Source organism: Lissotriton vulgaris, chromosome 5 (assembly GCF_964263255.1).
Source record: "Lissotriton vulgaris chromosome 5, aLisVul1.2, whole genome shotgun sequence".
Classification (NCBI taxonomy): Eukaryota; Metazoa; Chordata; class Amphibia; order Caudata; family Salamandridae; genus Lissotriton; species Lissotriton vulgaris.
This window is the reverse complement of record NC_141693.1, coordinates 369,882,870-369,904,518: the sequence shown is the minus strand read 5'-3', so window position 1 is coordinate 369,904,518 and position 21,649 is coordinate 369,882,870. Positions and strand designations below refer to the sequence as shown.

Here is a 21,649-nt window from a genome sequence, read left to right as displayed (position 1 = left end):
TCAACTATCTGTCCAGCCCATTCTCAGTTTAGCCACACCTTAAGCCAATGGTATAGCTGGAGATTGTATCTGGGACTTGGAACAGGGAATTAGTGAGCCTGTGAGGGGTTCTGGGTGACGATGAAATTGTTCAGACCCAGAGTTTCTATTTATCATGTTAACTAACCTGTTCTGTGCAAAGCTGCTCAAGTGTTCTGCCCGTAGGTTAGCATATCAGGAGCATTGTAGAATAGAGACAAATTAATTGTTGATTGAAGTCCCAGTGAGATGGTCTCAGTATTAGTCAGGGGGCTCGTATGGAAATCTGTTTAAGCCAGAGCATCTCTCTTCTTACTTTGAGTGCAAGAATGTACTGTAATAATGCAACATTTCTTTGTTAAAGACTAAATGGTGCTTCCTTTCCCTCTTCACAGAGTGCAACCTTTAACCTTCTATGTGTATTTTTTCTAGTTGATCTTTTTTATGAGGGGTACAGTATGAATTGAATTTCCTCTTTTAAGATTATTGTTGTGGTTTGGTTGTTTTTGCAGATGCTCATTGGTACAGACTCCATCACAAACCTGCACAAACTGGAACAGGTGTCAAGTGATGAGGGCATTGGAACATTGGCTGAGAATCTTCTGGAGGCCCTCCGGGAGCACCCGGATGTAAACAAGAAAATTGATGCAGCGCGGAAAGAGACTCGATCAGAGAAAAAGCGCATGGCAATGGCCATGAGACAAAAAGCTCTTGGCACTTTGGGCATGACGGTGAGTAGGAAAAGACTTGTCATAATAGTGAAGAGACAAGGTTGAGCGTCATTGTGAATGGGGGCGTCTGGGCCTGAAGGTAAATAGCACAGGTAATGCATGGGGGTAAATAGGGCAGGCTGGAAAAAATAAATTAATAGGGTTGGTATGGCATGGCAACAAATGGAATTGGCCTGGTGTGATGCTGTAAAGGACATACTTCGCATCTCATTTAATAGTGTGATAGGATTAGTGACAGGTAAGGCAGGTTGGGCATAACAGTAACAGTTTTATGCTTGACTTTGCAGTTTGTAGATCTGTCTGTGCATTAGAATGAGAAGGACAGCCTTCATATTTTTTTAATTGGAAGCCTATATCTGACAACATGATGATGACCCGTGGCATTAGAAGAACAGACACTTAAATCTAAAGATGGTGGAGCTCAAGAACTGCGATGCTTGACCAAGCGGGGAATACGAATAGTCTTGAAAGAACCTTGCATTGCTTCTTTGTAAGAAATCTTAACCTAAAATAATTTATTCTTCTACATGTCAATAATGCCAAGGCAGTTGAGGTCAGCAGAAACCTTTTAGAAGAGCTGGAATGACATGATTACAGTAATATTCTGTGGAAAGTCTTAGCTGGTCAGTTATCTTTCTCTGTGCATTTCACCTCACTCCTCTATTTTTTATGGTCATTGCCCAGCTAATAGTCAAGACAAGGATGATCCTCATTTTTCCACAACTGGCCCCATCAACGGTGCTATTTGAATCAGCAGATTCTTTCAGAGAGACCACACAGGAAAATTATATTTAATATAGCCCCTTCTAAGTTGTATAATCATTCTAAATTGAAGCAAAGACAACAATATTTGACTATTATGTCTAACTAACCTTGCCAGGTAGTTCGCTCCTCCCCCCCACCCCGCTCCCCCCACTGCAGCTGCACCAGCCCTTGTGCCTCGCAACCTTGCTCCTGCTGCCCATTCCTGGGCGCTGTTTTTTCCCTCGCCCACCCCTGCCCACTGTCCACTTTCCCGCCGTTGCTGCCCCTGCGGCCCCTCCCCCAGCGCCCATTCGCTAACCCCTGCCTCCCAGCTGCTCCTCCCTCCCTGCTTCCCTTAAAACTGGCGACAGCACGCAGTGAGGAGAGCGACCCTTGGCAGGTAGGTCGCTCCCCCCCGCTGCAGCTGCACCAGCCCTTGTGCCTCGCACCGTTGTTTCCTGCTGCACCAGCCCTTGTGCCTCACACCCTTGCTCCTGCTGCCCATTCCTGGGCACCAGTTTCCCCCAGCCCCCGTGCCCACTGCCCGCTTTTCAGTCGCTGCAGCCCCTGCGGCCGCCCGCGCACATTCGCTAACCCCTTCCTCCGAGCCCCAGCTATAATGGTGCACCTAAGACAAGCCCATCTGCGCCTGTCCGCAGCTGGACCGTGCCCAGCGCCAGAACCCCTGGACCCTGCGAACGCCACGACACCAGACTCCACTACGACGCCAGCACCCTCCACGCACTCAACGCCGGCCGAAACAACACCTGCTTCCAGGGCGCCCTGAAACTGACCCACAGACCCTTCTCCTGCCGCACCTGCAGCTTCACCTGTGACAGAACCACCAAACCTCCAAGGACTGGACCCAACCACCTCCGCTGCATACTCCTCAACACCCGCTCCGCACGCAAACACGCTGTCGAGCTCTGGGATCTGCTCGACACCTCTGCCCCAGACGTGGCCTTCCTGACTGAGACCTGGTGGAACGACTCCTCAGTGCCCAACATCGCCATAGCCATCCCGGACGGCTACAAGATCACCCGCAGGGATCGCGCCAACGGCACCGGAGGAGGAATAGCCATCGTACACAAGTCCACCCTCAAGGTCTCCACCCACGCAGACGACATCCTCAACGCCACCAAACACCTGCACTTCCGGATCCACACCGACTCCAACACCACCCTCAGTGGAACCCTCATCTACAGCCCCCTCGGACTCCGGGCTCAGTTCAGCGACTCCATCGCTGACCTCGCCAGCACCCACGTACTCGCCTCCACGGACTACATCCTCCTCGGGGACATGAACTTCCACCTTGAGAACAACAACGACGCCAACTCCACCACCCTGATCGACAACCTCACCAACCTCTGCCTCAGACAACTGGTCACCGCATCCACCCAAGCTGCCGGCCTCACGCTGGACCCAGTCTTCTCCACAGGCACCCACGTCACCTTAAACCACACCACCGAACTCCACTGGACCGACCACCACTGCATCCATTTCACCTTCAAGAAACCAACCACGCACCCCCGACCCAACAGCTGCCTTGCCACTGCTGGAGCAAAGTCACCGAAGACCGGCTGATCACCACCCTTGCCCAGAACCGACCCCACCAACCCTGACACCGCAACCTCAGACTGTGGATCAACGACTGCGCCAACACCCTCGCCCGTCCAAGAAACCCTCCAACAACCACGCCAGCAGGAGAGCCACCTGGTTCACCGACGAACTCCAGACCTCCAAAGGCGCATGCCGGACACTGCAGAAAATATGGCTCCACGAACACATACTGAACAACCACGCAGCCAACAAGGACGCCACCCGAAGACATCACCAGCTCATCAGATTAGCCAAGAGATCTTCCTTCAAAGACCGCTTGGATAACAACGCACCCGACAGCAAAGAGCTCTTCAGCATCGTAAAGGATCTCTCCAACCCCAGCGCCAACGACATCCCGCCCTCACAAGAACTGTGCGACTCACTAGCCATCTTCTTCAACCGCAAGATCGCTGACATCCACGACAGCTTCAACACCACAACCGCCCCGACTACGTTAGACTCCACCTCCCCTGTGGACACCACCAGCGCCCTCCGCCTGACCTCCTGGTCCAACGTCAACGACGACGAGACACGCAAGGTCATGAACTCCATCCACTCAGGATCTCCATCAGACCCGTGCCCACACCAGGTATTGAACAAAGCCGACGCAGCCATCGCACCCCAACTACAGAAGGTCATCAACTTCTCCTTCGAAACAGCAACATTCCCGGAAAGCTGGAAACATGCCGAAATCAACGCCCTCCTCGAAGCCCAAGTCGGACCCCAAGGACCTCAAGAACTTCCGGCCCATCTCCCTGCTCCTGTTCCCGGCAAAGGTAATCGAGAAAATAGTCAACAGTTGGCCCGCCACCTGGAAGACAACATCATCTTGGACCAGTCCCAGTCGGCATTGTGATGAAACCACAGCACCGAGACGGCCCTTATCGCGCCACAGACGACATCAGGCTCCAACTAGACAACGGCGAAACATCAGCCCTCATCCTCCTGGACCTGTCGGCCGCCTTCGACATGGTCTGCCATCGCACTCTAAAGACACGCCTCCTAGAAGCCGGAATCCAAGAGAAGGCCCTTGACTGGACCACGTCCTCCCTCTCCGGGAGAACCCAGAGCGTCCGCCTATCATCCTTCCGATCCGAAGCCACAGAAATCATCTGCGGCGTCCCCCAGGGCTCATCCCTCAGCCTGATGCTGTTCAACATCTACATGGCCCCCTCGCACAAGTGGCCCACCATCACAACCTCAACATCATCTCCTACGCCGACGACACCCAGCTCATCCTCTCCCTCACCAAAACCAACCTACACGAGGGAATGAAGGCTGTCGCCGACTGGATAAAGAGCAGCCGTCTGAAGCTGAACTCGGACAAGACGGAGGTACTCATCCTTGGACCAACCCCCTCAGCCTGGGACGACTCCTGGTGGACGACCACGCTGGGTACACCATCGCACCAACCGACCACGCATGCAACCTAGGATTCGTCCTCGACTCCTCCCTCTCCATGTCCAAACAGGTCCGAGCCGTCTCCTCCTCCTGCTACAACACCCTCCGCATGCTCCGCAAGATCTAAAAGTGGATCCCCACCGAAACTAGAAGATCAGTGACCCAGGCCCTCGTCAGCAGCAGGCTGGACTACGGCAACGTACTCTACGCAAGAATCCCAGCCAAACACCTGCCCCGACTACAGCGCATCCAAAACTCCTCAGCCTGACTGATCGACAATGTTCCCCGCCACAGCCACATCACCCCCCACCTGAGACCTACACTGGCTCCCCGTCGACAAGAGGATCACCTTCAAGCTCCTCACACAAAGCACTCTACAACGCCGGACCAGCAGACTTTGCTTCTACACCTGCACCGGCCAGCTCCGCTCCGCCAGCCACGCCCTCGCCGCTGTCCCCCGCATCCAACGAACGACCTCCAGCGGAAGATCCTTCTCCTACCTCGCCGCCAAGACCTGGAACACCCTTCCTACCCACATACGGCAGACCGAAGACCTACTCGCCTTCAGAAGACTCCTCAAGACCTGGCTCTTCGAGCAGTAGCAGCACCCCCTTCCCCTCAGCGCCTTGAGAACCTCACGGGTAAGTAGCGCGCTCTACAAGTACTATGATTGATTGATTGATTAAAAACATACTATATCTGATGTTAAGAGAAGTTGGTTAACTAGAGGCCCTAGAAGGAAAACACAGTATATATCACCATCTTTGTTTTCCAGAATTTAACTTTGATATCTCCTCTATTGAGGTCCACTTGGCCACCATTACAACAAACTGTAAAAGTCCTTATTAAACATCTTTGTTCTTTAATCCATTGACCACATTTTTTTCAGCCAGTCCAAGCAAGGCCTTCTCCTAGCCAAATATATTCCTATTTAAATGGGGGGCATTTGTACCAATCAGTTAATTTACTCCCTAGCACTTATCTTACAAAGTATAATTTCAAGTGGCCTTTACACTATTAGTAGGATGATTGATGTAATCACCTCTACACTCTCTGCATGTTTCCTTGTAGTCATTTTTTTTCTCAAACACACCCATCTTCCCTTCCAAAGGTATATTGAACTTCATATTTATTAACACATTTCTTTTCCTGTGTTCTCTCACTTTTCGGTGTAAATGTCAGATATTACTTGACCACAATATAACAATAGCCAATTCTAAATGATCTGTGGCTTTGGTATTAGTATTATGCATCACAATATGTAGTTGAGGCCCAATACATACCCCACTTTTGAGTAAGCTCAAGCTTGCAACAAGCGAAGTAAAACAGCTACTTCTGTTTTCACAAGAAGTTTTCAATCAGTAAAATTTAATTTAAAAACTGGCTACCTAAAAATGAAGCCATACCTTTATTAAGCTTGTCTACATAAACACTGTTTGTTTTTTTACACTAATAGTACAAATGTTCCTGAAAACATCTTTGATTCATTAGCAGTCATCAGTGTTCTCTTCTTATCAATCTAGTTTGCCATACTCTGAAAAGAGGTGCACTTTGCTTTTCTATTGTATAACAAAGAAGTATGAGAAGGAAATATTATCTACTTGTATTCATAGTTCTCCTACAAGTTATCTTCCTTAAACCAATAAACAATCCTACCTTCTTCATGGTGAAATACATTTCTGAATAGAATTGTTTCTCTGAACCTCTTTCACAATGACCAGCCCTAAATGATATAGCACTGAATTTGTCAGCCTTGGAGTAGCCGTTTTAGAAATATCCCTTTAGTGAGAGAAATTATCTGTCTAAATTTTCTTTTTTCTTCTTTTTTCTGTTTAAATTAAGAAGGGGATTTTTCAGCCAGCTCTTTCTTTATTACAATATTTAAATGTACAATAGATTTAATTATCAATTAAAGAAAATGTTGACTTTATGATATGCTTATGTTTAAAAGGATATAATATGGGAACAGGGCCCTTTTTTAAATGTGATGTTCACATAGAAAGGATTGATTTACTCCTACATGGGACTTCTCTCTTGGGTTCACCAACGCTTGTCTCTCCCCTTCCACTTTTGACCTGTTCTCTGTGCATTGCTTTAAGACTAATGAAAAGGGTCAAGTGGTGACGAAGACAGCGCTCCTGAAGCAGATGGAAGAGCTGATTGAGGAACCGGGACTCACATGCTGCATTTGCAGGGAGGGTTACAAGTTTCAGGTAAGGTGTGGCTCTGTCTTACATTCTTTTAATTCCAACACATGCTTTCTTTAGAGGTCTTTTACTCCTTAGCTGCCAGCCCACTCTACGACTTAGTTTTGACCACATTTCCACCATCCTTTATACATGTCTGCCTTCATTGACATGCTTATAATTGTACCTAAATGAGGAACACCAGAGTGCTTTAAATTGAGGGGCTAGGGTAAACAATTTGAAATCCTGTAATAAAGCATCTTGAGTGTTGTCACCTCAGTACCCAACCCTCTCCAGAATGGCTATTGCCGGGAGATCTTAGGTTTGGAAGGGACACTTTGTTTTCTAAATCTGCCTATGCTTCTCACCTCTTGGAACAGTTGAATTCCCCTCTTAATGGCTCATAGGCCCACAGTTTTAAGGGTATGCTCTAGGGTTTGAGGATCCCCCTCCTCTGCAGACTCCAACTTATTTGGGAAAGGATGCCTCGAAAGAACACACTGCGTACCTTTATCTCTTCCATGTTTCAGTGGGTGAGGTGTGTTGGGATATTGGATAGGAGAGGAAACATGGTTTTTAGAAAGACCAGTGAACATATTAGAACACTTAAGTGTCCACTGCTATGCACGTTACTGATTAAGAGACCTGCACTACAAAACACTTTTGCTTGCAGCCCACAAAGGTTCTGGGGATTTACACCTTCACCAAGCGACTGAACCTGGAGGAGGCAGAGAACAAACCACGGAAACAACAGGGATACAGCACAGTGTCCCACTTCAACATTGTGCATTATGACTGTCACCTTGCCGCCGTCAGGTATGTCATCATCCTTCACTTTGAACTGCACCTTTTCATCCACAGGATTGGGTGCTGTTTCCCAGTCCCTTCTCTTTCATTGTATTCATATTGTGATGCCCCCCCACCCCCACTTCTGTCTTTTATTATAACTGTGACCTAACAGCTGCCTGGCATTGCACCTGCATGATCCTATGATTTCAATACTATGAATGTGTTGTTTTAAATGAATACTCCTTCCTGTATATTCTTCTCTATGGATCCTTCCCAGACTTCATCTGTATTAGGATGATTTTTCTGGCATTTCTGCATCTTCCTGACACCATTTCTCGAAGTGACAAAGCGATCTGTTAAGACACCAAATTGTGCTAGTGACATCAGTTTTTCTGAGCTTCACAGTCACCAGAACTCTGTACTTATGGAGTCTTTTCTCTGTTTTGTTTAATTTTTTTTTTCTAGTGTTTTTGCCGAGCTTGTCACCTCTAAATTATTCACATCTTACACCTTGTTCAATATTTGCAGATATGTATTCCTTGATGATATTATTTAGATTTTGTGTATGAGACTAGAATTTGCACAAACATTGTGTCCTGAAGCAATATGCAGGAAGGTGGCCAAGCTTTCCATTGATTTCCTGAAGAAGGCTTTGGCATAATAAACAAAGTCAAAATGGTGCCCAACTTATAGAAGCTGCTGCTCCAGATCTCCTACTTTAAAGTCGCATAATCACCATAAAAGCATAATCTTCCATCCTTGTCTTTGCACTGCAACTGCAAAAGGCATAAGAAGATGAATAAAAAAGAGCCTGTCTTCTATTCTTCTGAACCAGATGTAGAAGATGAATACTATGTACACAGTGTTACTCGTCAGATGTCTCTTTTTCAAAATAAAGCTTTATTGGCAATTATTTTGATCACAAGGCATGAACCCTCCAGAACGGATGTGGTTCTACCAGATACACTGATTGGCTTTGTTTCAACACCACCAGTCATGGCCAGGCCCATCTGGCCTTCAACTGTTTGCACTACCTCCACGTGTTTATTTTTTCAGCACCCCTTGCTGCGAAGCACAAGAGGTTGAATGCTTTGTATACTGTGTTTTCAGCAGCAGGATCTGCATCTAGGTCAACTTCGGCATGGGTTGAACCTCCAGATGCAGAAGTTAAGCCTTTAATATCCGGCAATGTGTATACAGTGCCATCTGCCAAAAAGCATTGCACGTTCTTATATCAAGGTTGCTTTAAGCAAATAGCTTACATCCTAACATGTCCAGCTTTTAAAATTTCCCATAATTTGTAAGGAAAGTGATCACCTTCGGTTTGACTGCAGGTGCTTAAGCTACGTATTTCTTTTGAGTCATTTGCAGGAGTTAGGCATTTGGATATGAAGGGCATGCCCATGTGTTCTTGCTACTTGCTTAGTGAAGAGGAGAGTACTTCTTCTCCTATGCAGTGTTAGTTGTGCCCAATAATGCCTACTTGAATGGCAGTAAAAAGATTTGGCTATGGGTAGCATTAAATGGCATTGGAGAACTGATGTGTATTTCCTTACAGAGACAAGAAAAGATGTGCTCTTCTGATAATAAACCCTCCAGCACGGGAGAGTCCCCTTTAGTGAGGAGTCTAAGTCATTAGCATTAAGTATTTCTAGAAGCAGTTACAAATTCTTTTTTACAGGATATGGTTCCAGAAAGACTCTCAATGCTGAAAGAAGAGTTTAGTGACCCGTAAAAAGGGCCTTTTGTCTTGTAACCTTTTTTCATGGAAGGTATCTCTTCTTCCCTCTGACAAACCTTAAGTGACCTGGTAGCACTTTTCCAGAGAGTCTGAATCTCTGCAATTCCATGGAAAAAATTGTCAATATAGGGCAGTCCAATTCCACCCTCACTGGACGCTACCCCCTCCTACTGGAGGCAGCAGCAGCCCTACCACCAGCAGGTACAGAGAGGTTACACCCGGTGTGTTGGCAGGGGCAAAAACAACAAGAGCAAGGGAAGTTCCTGCAAAGTAGCCTCAACCTTGAAGCATTGACTGCCTCTGATCACACAAAACCTGTTGTAGGGCAGGCTTCATGATTTCCTTCCTCTTTGGCAGGAAATCATGTCAGGCAAGTGGGTCGTATGAGTGGTTTGACACTGTAACTGCATAGAACTTCACACACCATACCAATATCGCCCCACCCAACTGCACCCTCAGCAGAGAGCATCTTACCCTTCTGGAGGATGAGTTCCAAGCGCTCCTTCAAAAACGGACCATAGCATGAGTGCTCACCCACATCGCCAATTACCGGGATGAAGACGTTTTACTCCCTCTACTTTCTCATCCCCAGGAAAGGTCAGGCCCGTGCTAGACCTCACGTTTCTTAACCAGTACGTCCTCTCCAAACACTTCTACGTGGTAACGCTGCAACAAAGTGACTATATGGTGAAATTAGATCACAAATGTACCTACATTCACATCCTTATTCATCCTGCCCAGTGGCGCTCCCTACGCATCGTGGTAATTGGTCATCATTATCAGTTCACAGTGCTTCCATTCAGCGTCATCCCTGCCTCAAGTGTCTTCATCAGGTATCTTGCAGTAGTCTCTGTCCACTTGAGGGGAGGCATCCATGTCTTTCCCTACCTAGATGATTGGCAAATCAGAGCACAGACACACACCAGTGTGCACATCCCAATCTATACCAGGCCAATCTAAAAGTGACATCTAGCCGCCGATTCCTTACCTTTGAATTTCCCAGGCTTCAGACTGGAGCCGCAAGATTTTTCTTCTAGCCATACCCCGGCGCACCAGTAGGTAGCTTTAGTCGACTCCTCATGACTTTGTCGGTGGCGTCCGTGCCACCTATATAGGTGCCACTTCGGTTCGCTGGTGTTAATTATTTTCTTTCCGCACCTGCCTGCGCAGACCCTTGAAGAGAGCTACCCTCTGTCACTTTTTGACAGGCTTTTTTTTAACCTTTTGTCTACCCCTTTTCTGTGTGTTGGTTTTTCCTCATGTCAAAGAAGACTTCTGATTTCAAGCTGTGCAGCTCCTATCACTGTGCCATGTCAATGACTGACCCACACCGGTTTGGCTCTGATGCCTGGAGCGCGACCACGACTTGAAGTCGTGCTCAGGCTGCCTGCCCATGGCTCCCAAAGCTTTGAGGGAGCAGTCCGTAAGCTGCTTGCAGCTCAGCATTGTGTCAGTCTCCCCGGAGGTCTCATTCTTGGTCGAAAGGAAGGTCTGGGCAGCACTCTGGGAGACCCAAGTTTTCGTTCTCCACTCGAAGTCATCTGGTCGGGCAGGTAAGAAGCACAAGAAACATAAGAAGTTGAAGTCGAAGCGTGCTTCAACCTCTCCCCATCTGTCAGCTCATGCGACAGAGGAGTCTCTGAGCTTAAGGCCTCGTTTTTCGGAACCTGCGCCTTGGTCGGCTCTGCACTTCCCGGGAGCAGGAGCTACCCCCACACTGCTCAAGGAATTGTACAATTTATTGTGCTGCATATTTAGAATATCTGACCCTGCCGGTGTGCCTTGGGCCCTGCCGGCTGGTGGTTCCGCACCGGCGGCTAGGACCCCCCCAGCCCCCCTCCCTCCACCTCCCCCGATCCAGTGAAAGCTCCGGACCGACGTCTGTCCTACCTCTACAACATGCCCCGATCCCAATGCAGAGACTGTAGACGTTGCAGGTGCCAGCCCAATTTTTATCCCGGCGACCCGTATCGGCTTTGATTCCGGCACTAATCGGACCCTTAAGTTCTAGGTCGCTTCCTCAGCCCTATTTTGAAGGGCTAGAAATGGAGGAAGATTGGGAGGTGTCGCTGGACCTTTTACAAGACCAGCCGGATCAAGACATGGACTGGTATGAGAAATTGGGTGAGGCTGGTGAACTGGATATCTCTCCAGATTCTGGCCTGCTTTATCATGCTACCATAGCTACGGAAGAGGGAGCATTATATGCTGTGGTGGTGCGAAGGGCATCTGAGGTCCTGGACCTTCAGCTCCCTTCCGTGGCAGTCAAGACTAACATCTTGACACAGACCCTGCAGATAGTGTCTCCTCCTCGGAACCCTTGCTGCCTTTCAATGAGGTCTTAACTGATGTCCTGCTGGGAAGCATGTCCCAGCCCAGCACAGGGGCTCCTGTGAATATTGTAATTGCCTGCCACCATCGCCCTTCACCGGGTGACCCAAATTTCCTCACCAACCCCTTTACCCCCGAGTGCTTGGTGGTCCAAGCCTCTATCGCCTATGGCGCGTTCCCTTCCGCACCCCCGGATAAGGAATCCAAGAGGCTGGATAGTTGGGCTAAGAACAGTTTCTCTTCCGCAAGCCTTGCATTGCATTGTGGTCAGTGAACACCCCATACGTATTGGGCCGTCATTGCCACAGAGTTTGGGAAATAGTTGTGCATATGCTGCCACAGGTCCTAGATAAGGCCCGGGCAATCCTATCCCAAGCCGTATCAGATAGGAGAGATATGGCAAAGTTTGCCATTCATTGTGGTTTCAACACTGGGCAGAGCGATTGCATCGACGGTGGCTGTTCGACGCCACGCCAAGTTGAGGACTTCTGGCTGTTCAGGGGCTGTCCAGGCCTCTCTCCTGGACATGCCTGTTGATTGTACCTATCTGAAAGAGACACATCTGAAAGAGACACGATAGTGATCGATTCCTTACCTTAGAATATTCCCCAGGCGTCAGACTGGATCCAGAAAGTTTTTGCTTAGCAGTACCCCTGTGCGTCAGTAGGTGGCGTTTTGCGGCTACGCGCCTGTCACTGGCGTAGTAAGCGCCGGGATGGCGTAACGGAGACTACTTCGGCATCACCCATGCACACTGACGTAAGTTCTTTCTTTTTCCGCGCCGAAAGTGCAGATCCGGATTGAGTACGTACCTCAGTCATTTTTTGACTACTTCTGGAGACTTTTGTCTCCTTCTCTTGTCTCCTGGTGCACGTAGGGATGCCCGACTTGAAGTCTTTTGGGTCGTGCTGCCGTAACATGTCGGTGGCGGACCCCCACGATGTCTGCCTCTACTGCCTGGAGACTAACCATGACTCCTGAGACTGTCGAGCCTTGCCCCGAAGGCCTTGCGGGTGCAGCACCGGAAGTTGCTGGAGGTCCGGCACTCCTCTCACCGCCGCTCCGGGTCTAGAGGCCGTTCGCGTGAACGGAGTCGTCGCTCCTATGGCTCTATGTCTTCACCTTCAGAGTCCGGTAAGCGACGCCAAAAAAAAGAAGTCAAAGAAGCGTGTTCGCTCTCCGACGTCGCTCCTCGGAGGTGGACGAGGGAGACAGGAGCCTTGCCCCTGCGGCTCCTCCGGAGCCTGGGAGCCCCGTGGCCTACCCGCCATACCCGGGTCCGTCGGCGACTCCCGAACAGATGCAAGAGTTTCTTGCTGCCATGGACCGCCTTTTTAGGCCTCGGGCTCCCACCGGCGTGCCTTCGGGTCCCGTGTCCAGATCCTGTTGGCCCAGCAGGGCCGCCTCCAGCGCCGGCCCCGGCGCCACAGGATCCAGCGCCCTCGGCTCCGGCCCCGGCACTGCCCTTGACTCCGGCCCCAGCGCCGCCCCTGACTCCGCCACAGGTGCCGCACTGGGTGCCGTTTATCCTACCCCTGCCCCAAGTTCTTGGACCATTTTGTTCCGACCTGGGATCTACATTGGGATGCAGCTCCGGCTCGGCCCTAGGTGCCGGGAACGGCGCCGCTTGCCCTCTCTCCGGCTCTGGCCCTGCCGCCACGCCCGGCTCCCTCTACTCCAGAGCCGAACGAGGACTAGGATGGCTCCGAGGACCCCCTCGTACGGCAGTGTGACTCTGAGCAGGATTGGGTAGACGACCTTCAAGATGCGGGCGAACTGGATGTGTCTTCTGCCCTTGGGTTTGCCTCCACTCCACCTACTATGGAGGAGGGCGCTTCCTACACTATGGTGCTACGTCGGGCCGCAGAGGCTCTCCATCTCGACCTCCCTACTGTGGCCCTCAAGACCAACCTCCTTACGGAGGTGCTCCAGGCGACGTCTACGTCTGAGCCGCTGCTCCCTTTCAATGAGACCCTTACCGAAGTCCTCTTGGGCAATTGGTTGCAGCCGGCCTCGGGGGCACAGGTGGATAAGAATGTCGCTCGGCGTCATCGCCCGGTGCCTGTTGATCCTGCCTTCTTGACCACTAACCCCACGCCTGAGAGCCTGGTCATTCAGGTCACGACGTCTCAGAGTGCCTTTCCAACGGCTCCGCTGGATAAGGACTTGGGGTTGCGGTCGGTTAACACCGCCTGCTAATTGGGCTGTTACTCCCATGCGGTGTGGGATTCGGTAGCCAAGGTCTTGCATCAGTGTTCTGAGGAGTTGCAGGCTGTCCTTTCCCAAGCGATCGTTGAGCAGGGTGATTTCCACGGCTGTAACGTTGCAGCGCCATGCCTGGTTGAGGTCTACTCGGTTCTCGCCTGATGTCCAGGGCTCACTCATGGACATGGCCTTTGATGGCTCCCGCCTCTTTGGCAACAAGGCTGACAATGCCCTGGAAAGCTTTAAAGACTCTTCGGCCACAGCCAAGTCTTTGGGTCTTTCCACAAAGAACTCTTCCATGCCTGGGTTTCGTTCCTTTCGTGGCCAGGGCAGAAGCACCCAAGCACGCTCCTCCACAAAGCCTGTGCAGAACCAGCCTCAGCACGGCCGCGTACATGGATTCCGCAGGTCTAGTAACCAGTGAGCGGGTCAGTCCACATCTACCCCGCAGCTTCCATCTCTAACCCTTCCTAATCCCAGCTTCAGGGAGCACCCCACGCCAGTGGGTGGCAGGGTCCGCCACCACTTCCACCACTGACTCGAAATTACATCAGACAAGTGGGTGCTGCAGATAATCTGCCACGGTTACTCGCTCCTCTTTCTGTCTTCCCCTCCAACCATGCCACCTCGGTACCACTGCATATCGGGGATTATTTGGCTCTTCTCCGTCAGGAAGTCACGGTCCTCCTGGCCAAGGCGGCCATTGAGTTCCAGATCAGGAAGTAGGGAGTGGTTGATATTCCCACTACTTTCTGGTCCCCAAGAAGGACAAGGAGGTCCTGTGCCCCATCTTGGACCTCCGGGACGTCAATTGCTTCCTTCAGTTCAAGATGCTGACTCTGGCTCAGGTCCTGGCTACCCTGGAGACTGGATGGTAGCGTTGGACTTGCAGGACGCTTATTTTCACATTCCCGTCCTGCTGGCCCATCGGCGCTACCTGCGGTTCACGATGGGCCGGGAGCATTTTCAGTTTGCCGTGCTCCCCTTCGGCCTTACCAGTGCCCCTCGGGTGTTCACGGAGGGGGTGGCGGTGGGGGCAGCTCATCTGCGCAGGTCAGGGGTGTCAGTCTTCCCCTACCTCGACGACTGGCTGTTGAAGGCGGGCTCGCCCCAGGTAGTCGTCACCCACCTCCAGACTACGGCCGACCTCTGCATTTGCTGGGGTTCTCCATCAATGTGCCGAAGTCGCACCGGAGTCCCTCTCAGAAGCTCCCCTTCATCGGAGCGGTCTGGATTCGACGCAGTTTCTGGTCTATTCTCCAGAGCAGCGAGTCCGGGATATTCAGACTATGATTTCAATCTTTCGGCCTCTATCCTGGGTTTCAGTCAGAATGACCCTCTGGCTCCTGGGCCTCTTGGCCTCCTTCATCCTGCTGGTGCGACATGCCAGATGGCATTTGCGGGCTCTGCAGTGGGACCTGAAGTTCCAGTGGGTGCAGCATCAGGGCAACCTGTCCGATCACGTCCAGATGTCGGAGGGCACAGCACAACACTTGCAGTGGTGGCTCACGAATTGCTATTGGGTCAATGGCAGATCCCTCTCCCTTCCTCAACCGGAGCACACAGTGGTGACGGACTCGTCCATTCCTGGGATGGGGAGGCCACCTGGGAGAGGCAGAGACCAGAGGCCTCTGGTCTCCGGCGGAGTCCTGGCTCCATATGAACCTTTTGGAGCTTCGGGCGATCCGAATTGCACTGAAAGCATTCCTTCCCTCTGTCCGGGGAAGTGTAGTGCAGGTGTTCACGGCAACACCACAGCCGTGTGGTATTGCAACAAACAGGGCGGGGTGGGGTCGTGGACCCTATGTCAGGAGGCTCTGCCTCTCTGGACATGGCTGGAACATCAAGGCATTACCTTGGTGGTCCAACACCTGGCAGGTTCTCTGAACGCCAGAGCGGACAAACTCAGCCGCTGGTGCTTGCTGGATCACAAATGGCGTCTGAACTCCGACGTGGCGCCTTGGTTAGATCTATTCGCCACTGAAGAGAACAAGCAATGTCATCAGTTCTGCGCGTTGGAATTTCCAAGGCGACACTCACTCGCCGATGCTTTTTGCCGCAAGTGGAGTTGCGGCCTGTTGTACGCCTTTCCGCCTATACCACTTCTTCCCAGAGTGCTGAAGAAGATTCGGCGCGACAGGGCCCAAGTCGTTCTTGTGGCTCGAGATTGGCTGTGGAGAGCAGCCTTCAGGCTAAGTCTTGAACGAATGTAAAGCAGCTTGTTTTACCAGTCTAATATCTCTTGAATAATAAAATGAAAGTACACCACACAAAGTATATATCAAATATATATGCATTTATTCTAAACACAACACCTCTTGTCTCTTTATGAGGCTAGAGGCAAAAATACAATGCAAGGATTTAAATAGCACACAGTAAACTAGCACAGTAAACGTTTTGCCTTAGGGGCCTCACAAACCATATACTTAAAGTGGTATAAGAACCATGTGAGGGATAGAAATGAGGCCTAGGGCCTGTAGAACCACGTGAGGGATAGAAGTGAGGCCTAGGGCCTGTAGAACCGCTGGGGCAACCAGAAACCACCCAAGGTAGGGACGCAGGAGACCCACGGGGGACGCGTGCAGTGTTTAAACACAGTCGCGAATCACCTTTGACTTCTACGGAGGAAAAGCAAGTTAGAATTTTAAAGATTAAGGACACTTGGGAGTGAACTACGAAGGAACCCTTTTAGACTAGGACACTTCGAGAGTCAAGACCCACTGGAGCACCGGGGTACTCGTGTTACCTCACCCAGGGAAGCTGGGTGCATAGGTGTCTTTTGGTGTCGGGTTTCGTCGTCGATTCCAGTAGAGAGCTGCGAAGAAGTGCTGCAGGCGACCAGAGGAAAAGTGTCTGGGTGGATCGGAGATCTGAAGACACTGAAAGCAGAGAGGACAGAGTCTCGGTCACTAGCCAGTGACCAGAATGGCGACAAGAAAATGCCAGCCGATGTTGTGTGCTTTAAGGTGAAGTAGGTGAAGCTTGACTCTTCAGCCACGAGGACCAGGAGGTGTCGACGAATCCAGGAGCTGGATTCGAGCTGTCCCACAAAGGATGTTGAGTGCTGCAGCGTCAGAATCCGGATTGGACCCAACAAGCATTGGCAACAGATACCCATTCAAGATGACAAGATTGGCTTTGGTGCAGACCAGCAAGGTTTGAGTGACTCACCCTTTGGAGGGGAGTCAGAGCACGTCTGGAGCAACCAGGAGGAAAGCTCAAGAAACAAAGGATTGTCCTTCGTGGGACCCACTAGCCAACAGACTAGGGATCGCGAAGGAACTTCGGCCATGGTGTGGGGTGCTCCACAAAGCTCGGACTAGGAAGGTTTGGAGGTAGGAACAGTGGGGGTGGAGGTGGACTGACCCGCACGCTGATTCCCCGACCCATCCCTGCGGAAGCTGCGACCATGGCCGTGCTAAGGCTGGTTCTGCACAGGCTTGTTGAAGGAACATGCCTGGGTGCCTATGCCCTGGCCACAAAAGGAACGAAAACTAGGAGTGGCCGGGTTCTTAGCAGAAAGACCCAAGGACTTGGCCGTGGCCCGCGAGTCCTTAAAACGCTCCAAAGCACTATCTGCCTTATCGCCAAAAAGGGGGGGCCATCGAAGGTCATATCCATGAGCGAGCTCTGGACATCGGGCGAGAACCCAGTCGAACGTAACCAGGCGTGGCGTACCAACGCCACCGTTGTATAAATAAATAAGTCTGGAGCACCTCGGTTAGGAGGTTGATTTGAGGGCCACTCTGGGGAGCTCGAGGTTGAGGGCCTCAGCAGCCCGACGGAGCAACATCGTGTAGGAAGCACCCTCCTCCAACGTAGGTGGGGGAGAGGCAAACCCCGGGTCAGAAGAGACATTGAGGTCGCCGGCGTATTCCAGGTCGTCCACCCAATCCTGCTCGCAGTCACACTGCTGGGCGCAAGGGGGTCCTCGGATCCTTCCCAGTCCTCCACTGCCTCCAGCACAGGAGGGGCCAGTCGCGGCGGCAGGGCCGGAGAAGGGACAAACGGCCCGAGAACAGCCTCCCTATGTGGATCAGATCCCAGGTCGGAACAAAATGGTCCTGGAACCGGGGCAAGGGAGGAAAGAAAGGCACCCAGTGCAGCGCCGAGGATGGAGCAAGGCCGGCGCCGGGGCCGGAGCCAGCAATGCTGCACCTCGCAGCGCCTTAGCCGGAGCCAACGGCGTAGGATCCTGTGGCGCCGAGGCTGGATCCACTGGCGGAGCAGCTGGGCCGACAGGATCTGGACACGAGACTTCGGGGCCCATAGTGCGCCGATGGGAGCAGAGGCCCATGGCAGCAAGAAACTCTTGCATCTGTTCGGAAGACGCTGACGGACCCGGGTAGGGTGGGTAGACCGTGGGACTCCCAGACTCCAGAGGGGCCGCCCCTGTCCCCCTCGTCCGCCTCCGAGGAGCGACGGGGGACGTCGGCGAGCAAACACGCTTCTTTGACTTCTTTTTATGACGTCGTTACCAGAATCCGAAGGTGAAGACTTGTATCCTGCTAGTAATGCACGTCTGATGGCATATGCAGGCCTTGCTGTGGAACGTGAAGTCCAGTGGGCTTAATATCAAAAGAATCTCTCCGACATGGTACAGATCACAGAGAGAACTGCACAGGACCTTCAGCGTTGGCTAAACAACTGCAATTGTATTGTATTGTGATTTGTAGAGCGCGATTGCTGCCCAATGGGCGTCCAAGCGCTAATTGGGTCAGAGGCAAACCTCTCTCCGTTCCCCAACCAGACCAGATCCGTTTCTCTTGTGGGAGAGATGGAGATCAGAGGACTCTAGTCTCTGGCGGAAACTGAACTCCACATCAGCTCGCTGGAGCGCCGAGCAATGTGCTTGGCATTGAAAGCCTTTCTTCCTTCAATCAAGGGAAAGCTGGTTCAAGAGTTCATGGACAACACTACCGCCATGGGGTACTGGAACAAACAGGGTGATGTAGGGTCATGGACCCTTTGTCAAGAGGCCCTGTGTCTCTGGACATGGCTGGAACAGCAGGGTATATCCCTTGTGGTTCAACACCTGGCAGGTTCTCTGAATGCCAGGGCGGACGAACGCAGCCGTTGATGCCTGGAGGGTTACGAATGGAGTCTCCATCTGGAGGTGGCGTAACATCTCTTTCAACAGTGGGGAGAGATTTGGCTAGATCTGTTCCCCTCTACCAAGAACGTGCACTGTCAGCAGTTTAGCGCACCAAAGTTTCCGAAGCGTCTCTCGCTTCAAGACGCTTTTTGTCTCGAGTGGATCTCAGGCCTCCTATACACCTTTCCGCCAATACCACTCCTGTTCAGAGTGGTCAAAGAAGATCAGGAGCGACTGGGCCTAAGTCATTCTTCTGGCTCCAGATTGGGCACGAAGCGTCTGGTATCCCGAGTTTCTCCAACTGATCATCGATCCTCTCATCAGACTGCCCCTTTGGGAGGATCTTCTGTTGCAGCAGCAGGGGGTAGTCTCCCAACCTTAACTGTCAACTCTACGACTTCTTTCGTGGAGATTGAGCACCAGCAGTTGATAGTATTCAGCCTTCTCCTGAAGTCTGCAATATTATTTTGATGGCTGGGCGTCCCTCTACCTAGATCATGTACCCCTGCCGGTGGCATATATTTGTAGAATATTGTACAGAAAGGCCTATTGATCCTATTTCTGTTTCCCTTTCACACTTTTTGTGTTTTATTTTGCCCCTTGTCCAGCAGGGCTCTGTCATGTCTGCCTTCCTGAGGATGCCAGACCAACCATCTTTATTCAAATCTCCCATTGTAAATAGATTCCTCAAAGGATTTGTACATATGTTTGTGCTCACCATTCTAATGTGTGCTCCATTTGAACTTCTGCACAATTGCCGCCTTTGGCTGCCTACTATGAAAACGGACTTTTTAGTGGCAATTACATCTGCCAGGAGAGTGAGGGAATTGCAGGCTCCATCATCCAAGCCTCCTTACCTGCCCATCTTCCCTGATAAGTTCGTGCTTCACACTAGGGTCTCTTTCTTACCAAAAGTGGAAATGCCATTCTGTTTGGGGCAATCTGTCACCTTGCCCACTTTAAACGTCGTTCCACACCCTTCAAAAGAAAAGGAGCGAATCCACAGTCTGAACCCAAAAAGAGCGTTGTCGTTCAATATTGACTGCACTAGTTCTGGGTGCACGACCAACTCTTTGTGTGGTACATTGTATCAAAGAAAGGTTGTGTGGTGCAGTGTGGTGCAGAAGAGGACTATCTTGTGATGGGGCATTCTCCGCATCAAGATGTGCTACGCTCTGGCCAAAAAACAGCCTCGTGAAGGCTAAGAGCTCAGTCCACCAGAGCTAAGGCTGCTACCATGTCGGTGCAATGTGGAGTTCCAGTACTCGACATTTGTCAGACAGCAACTTGGACATCCCTGCACATGTTTTCCAAGCACTACTGCCTGGACAGCCCAGTCCGCATCGACAGCCTTTTTGGCCGCTCTGGCCTTCACAATTTCCTGGTCTAAACTTATCCGCAGTGCCTCCACCGGGGGTGGTATTGCTTGGGTATCTATTCAAATGTAAGGAATCTGCGGCTAGATGTCTCTATCAGATGGACAAGTTACTTACCTTCGGTAACACTTTATCTGGTAGATTATTAATTTAGCCGCAGATTCCTTACCGATCCACTCATCCTCCCAACGCTGCAGACAGATTTTTATGGTCCAGGCTGTTTCCTTTAATGGTTCTAGTGTTCAAAACACACCAATGTCAGTGCGCTTCATGGCTCTGCACTTCTGGTGTGGAAAGCCATATAAAGTAACTGATGTCAGCACGTGAAGATGAAGCCTATATAGGTGATGCGGACGTCACAATGGTGTGGACGATGCTGCAGACGTTCCACGCAGCCGACCGACATCATCTACCGGCGCGTTAGGGTATTGCTTGGAGAAAAATCTTCCAGATCCAGTCTTGCACCCCGGAAATTAAAAGCTAAGGAATCTGAGGCTAGATCATGTCTCTACCAGATAAGGCGTTACCGAAGGTAAGTAACATGTCCATTTGATCTTTGGGTTTCCACCAATACTTGGAAGTCGAAGAAAACTGGCCAGCAACAGCAAGAACATTTATTTATTTATTTATTTATTTATTTATTTATTAAAACATTTATAGAGCGCGAACGAAGGCCCGTGGGCATCTCGGCGCTAAAGAATCTCTGCAGTGTTTAACCAACAAGGGGAGCTAGAGTTTACAGATTAAAAAGCCAGGTCTTGAGTTGCTTACGCAGAGTGAGGTACTTGTTTTAATCGAGTGTGACAAGGTGTTCCAGAGTTTAGGTGCGCCTACAAGGAATCTTCTGTCTCCCCATGAGACAGATTTGGTACGGGGTACCACCAGTTCGTGTGAACTGGAGGAGCGTAGTGTTCTGGAGGGACTGTAAAGGATGAGATTTTGAGTAAAAAAGGCCGGTCCGACGTTGTGTAGAGCCTTATACACTATGCAGAGGGTCTTGAACTTGATTCTATTTCTTACAGGAAGCCAGTGCAACTTTCTAATAGTTTCTGACGCAGATTGATGTTTCGGGATTCTTCCAAGGAGCCTGGCGGCTGCGTTTTGAATGATTTGCATTTTGTGTAGCACTCTTTCTTAGGCACTTAGAAACAGAGCGTTACAGTAATCTAATGTAGACAATACCAAGGAGCTCACCAGGGTTTTTCCAGCTTTCTCAGGAAGAAATGGCAAGATTTTTTTGATTAGCCGTAATTTGTGGAAGGCCGAAGAGGAGATCTGGTTTGCGTGAGGAAGGAAAGTGAGGCGATTGTCGAACATGACTCCCAGATTCCTCACCTTGCTGACCGGAGCCGGTGGATGGCCCAGTGATAGCGGCCACCAAAGGGAGGACCATTCCGGGGTCAAGTTTCCGAAAATGACCACTTCCGACTTGT

At 50.8% G+C, this 21,649-nt stretch overlaps 1 protein-coding gene across 14 annotated transcripts in view; it reads left to right on the top strand.

Annotated features, from left to right (window-relative positions):
- UBR4 (ubiquitin protein ligase E3 component n-recognin 4) overlaps positions 1-21,649 on the top strand; it is a 1,723,360-nt gene that overhangs the window by 1,583,797 nt on the left and 117,914 nt on the right. For all 14 annotated transcript variants that reach the window (XM_086921716.1, XM_086921718.1, XM_086921717.1 and 11 more), the window contains 3 exons: positions 531-749; positions 6,593-6,706; positions 7,353-7,495. In XM_086921716.1, coding sequence (XP_086777842.1) covers positions 531-749; positions 6,593-6,706; positions 7,353-7,495 — 476 coding nt within the window. The remainder of the gene's footprint in view (positions 1-530; positions 750-6,592; positions 6,707-7,352; positions 7,496-21,649) is intronic.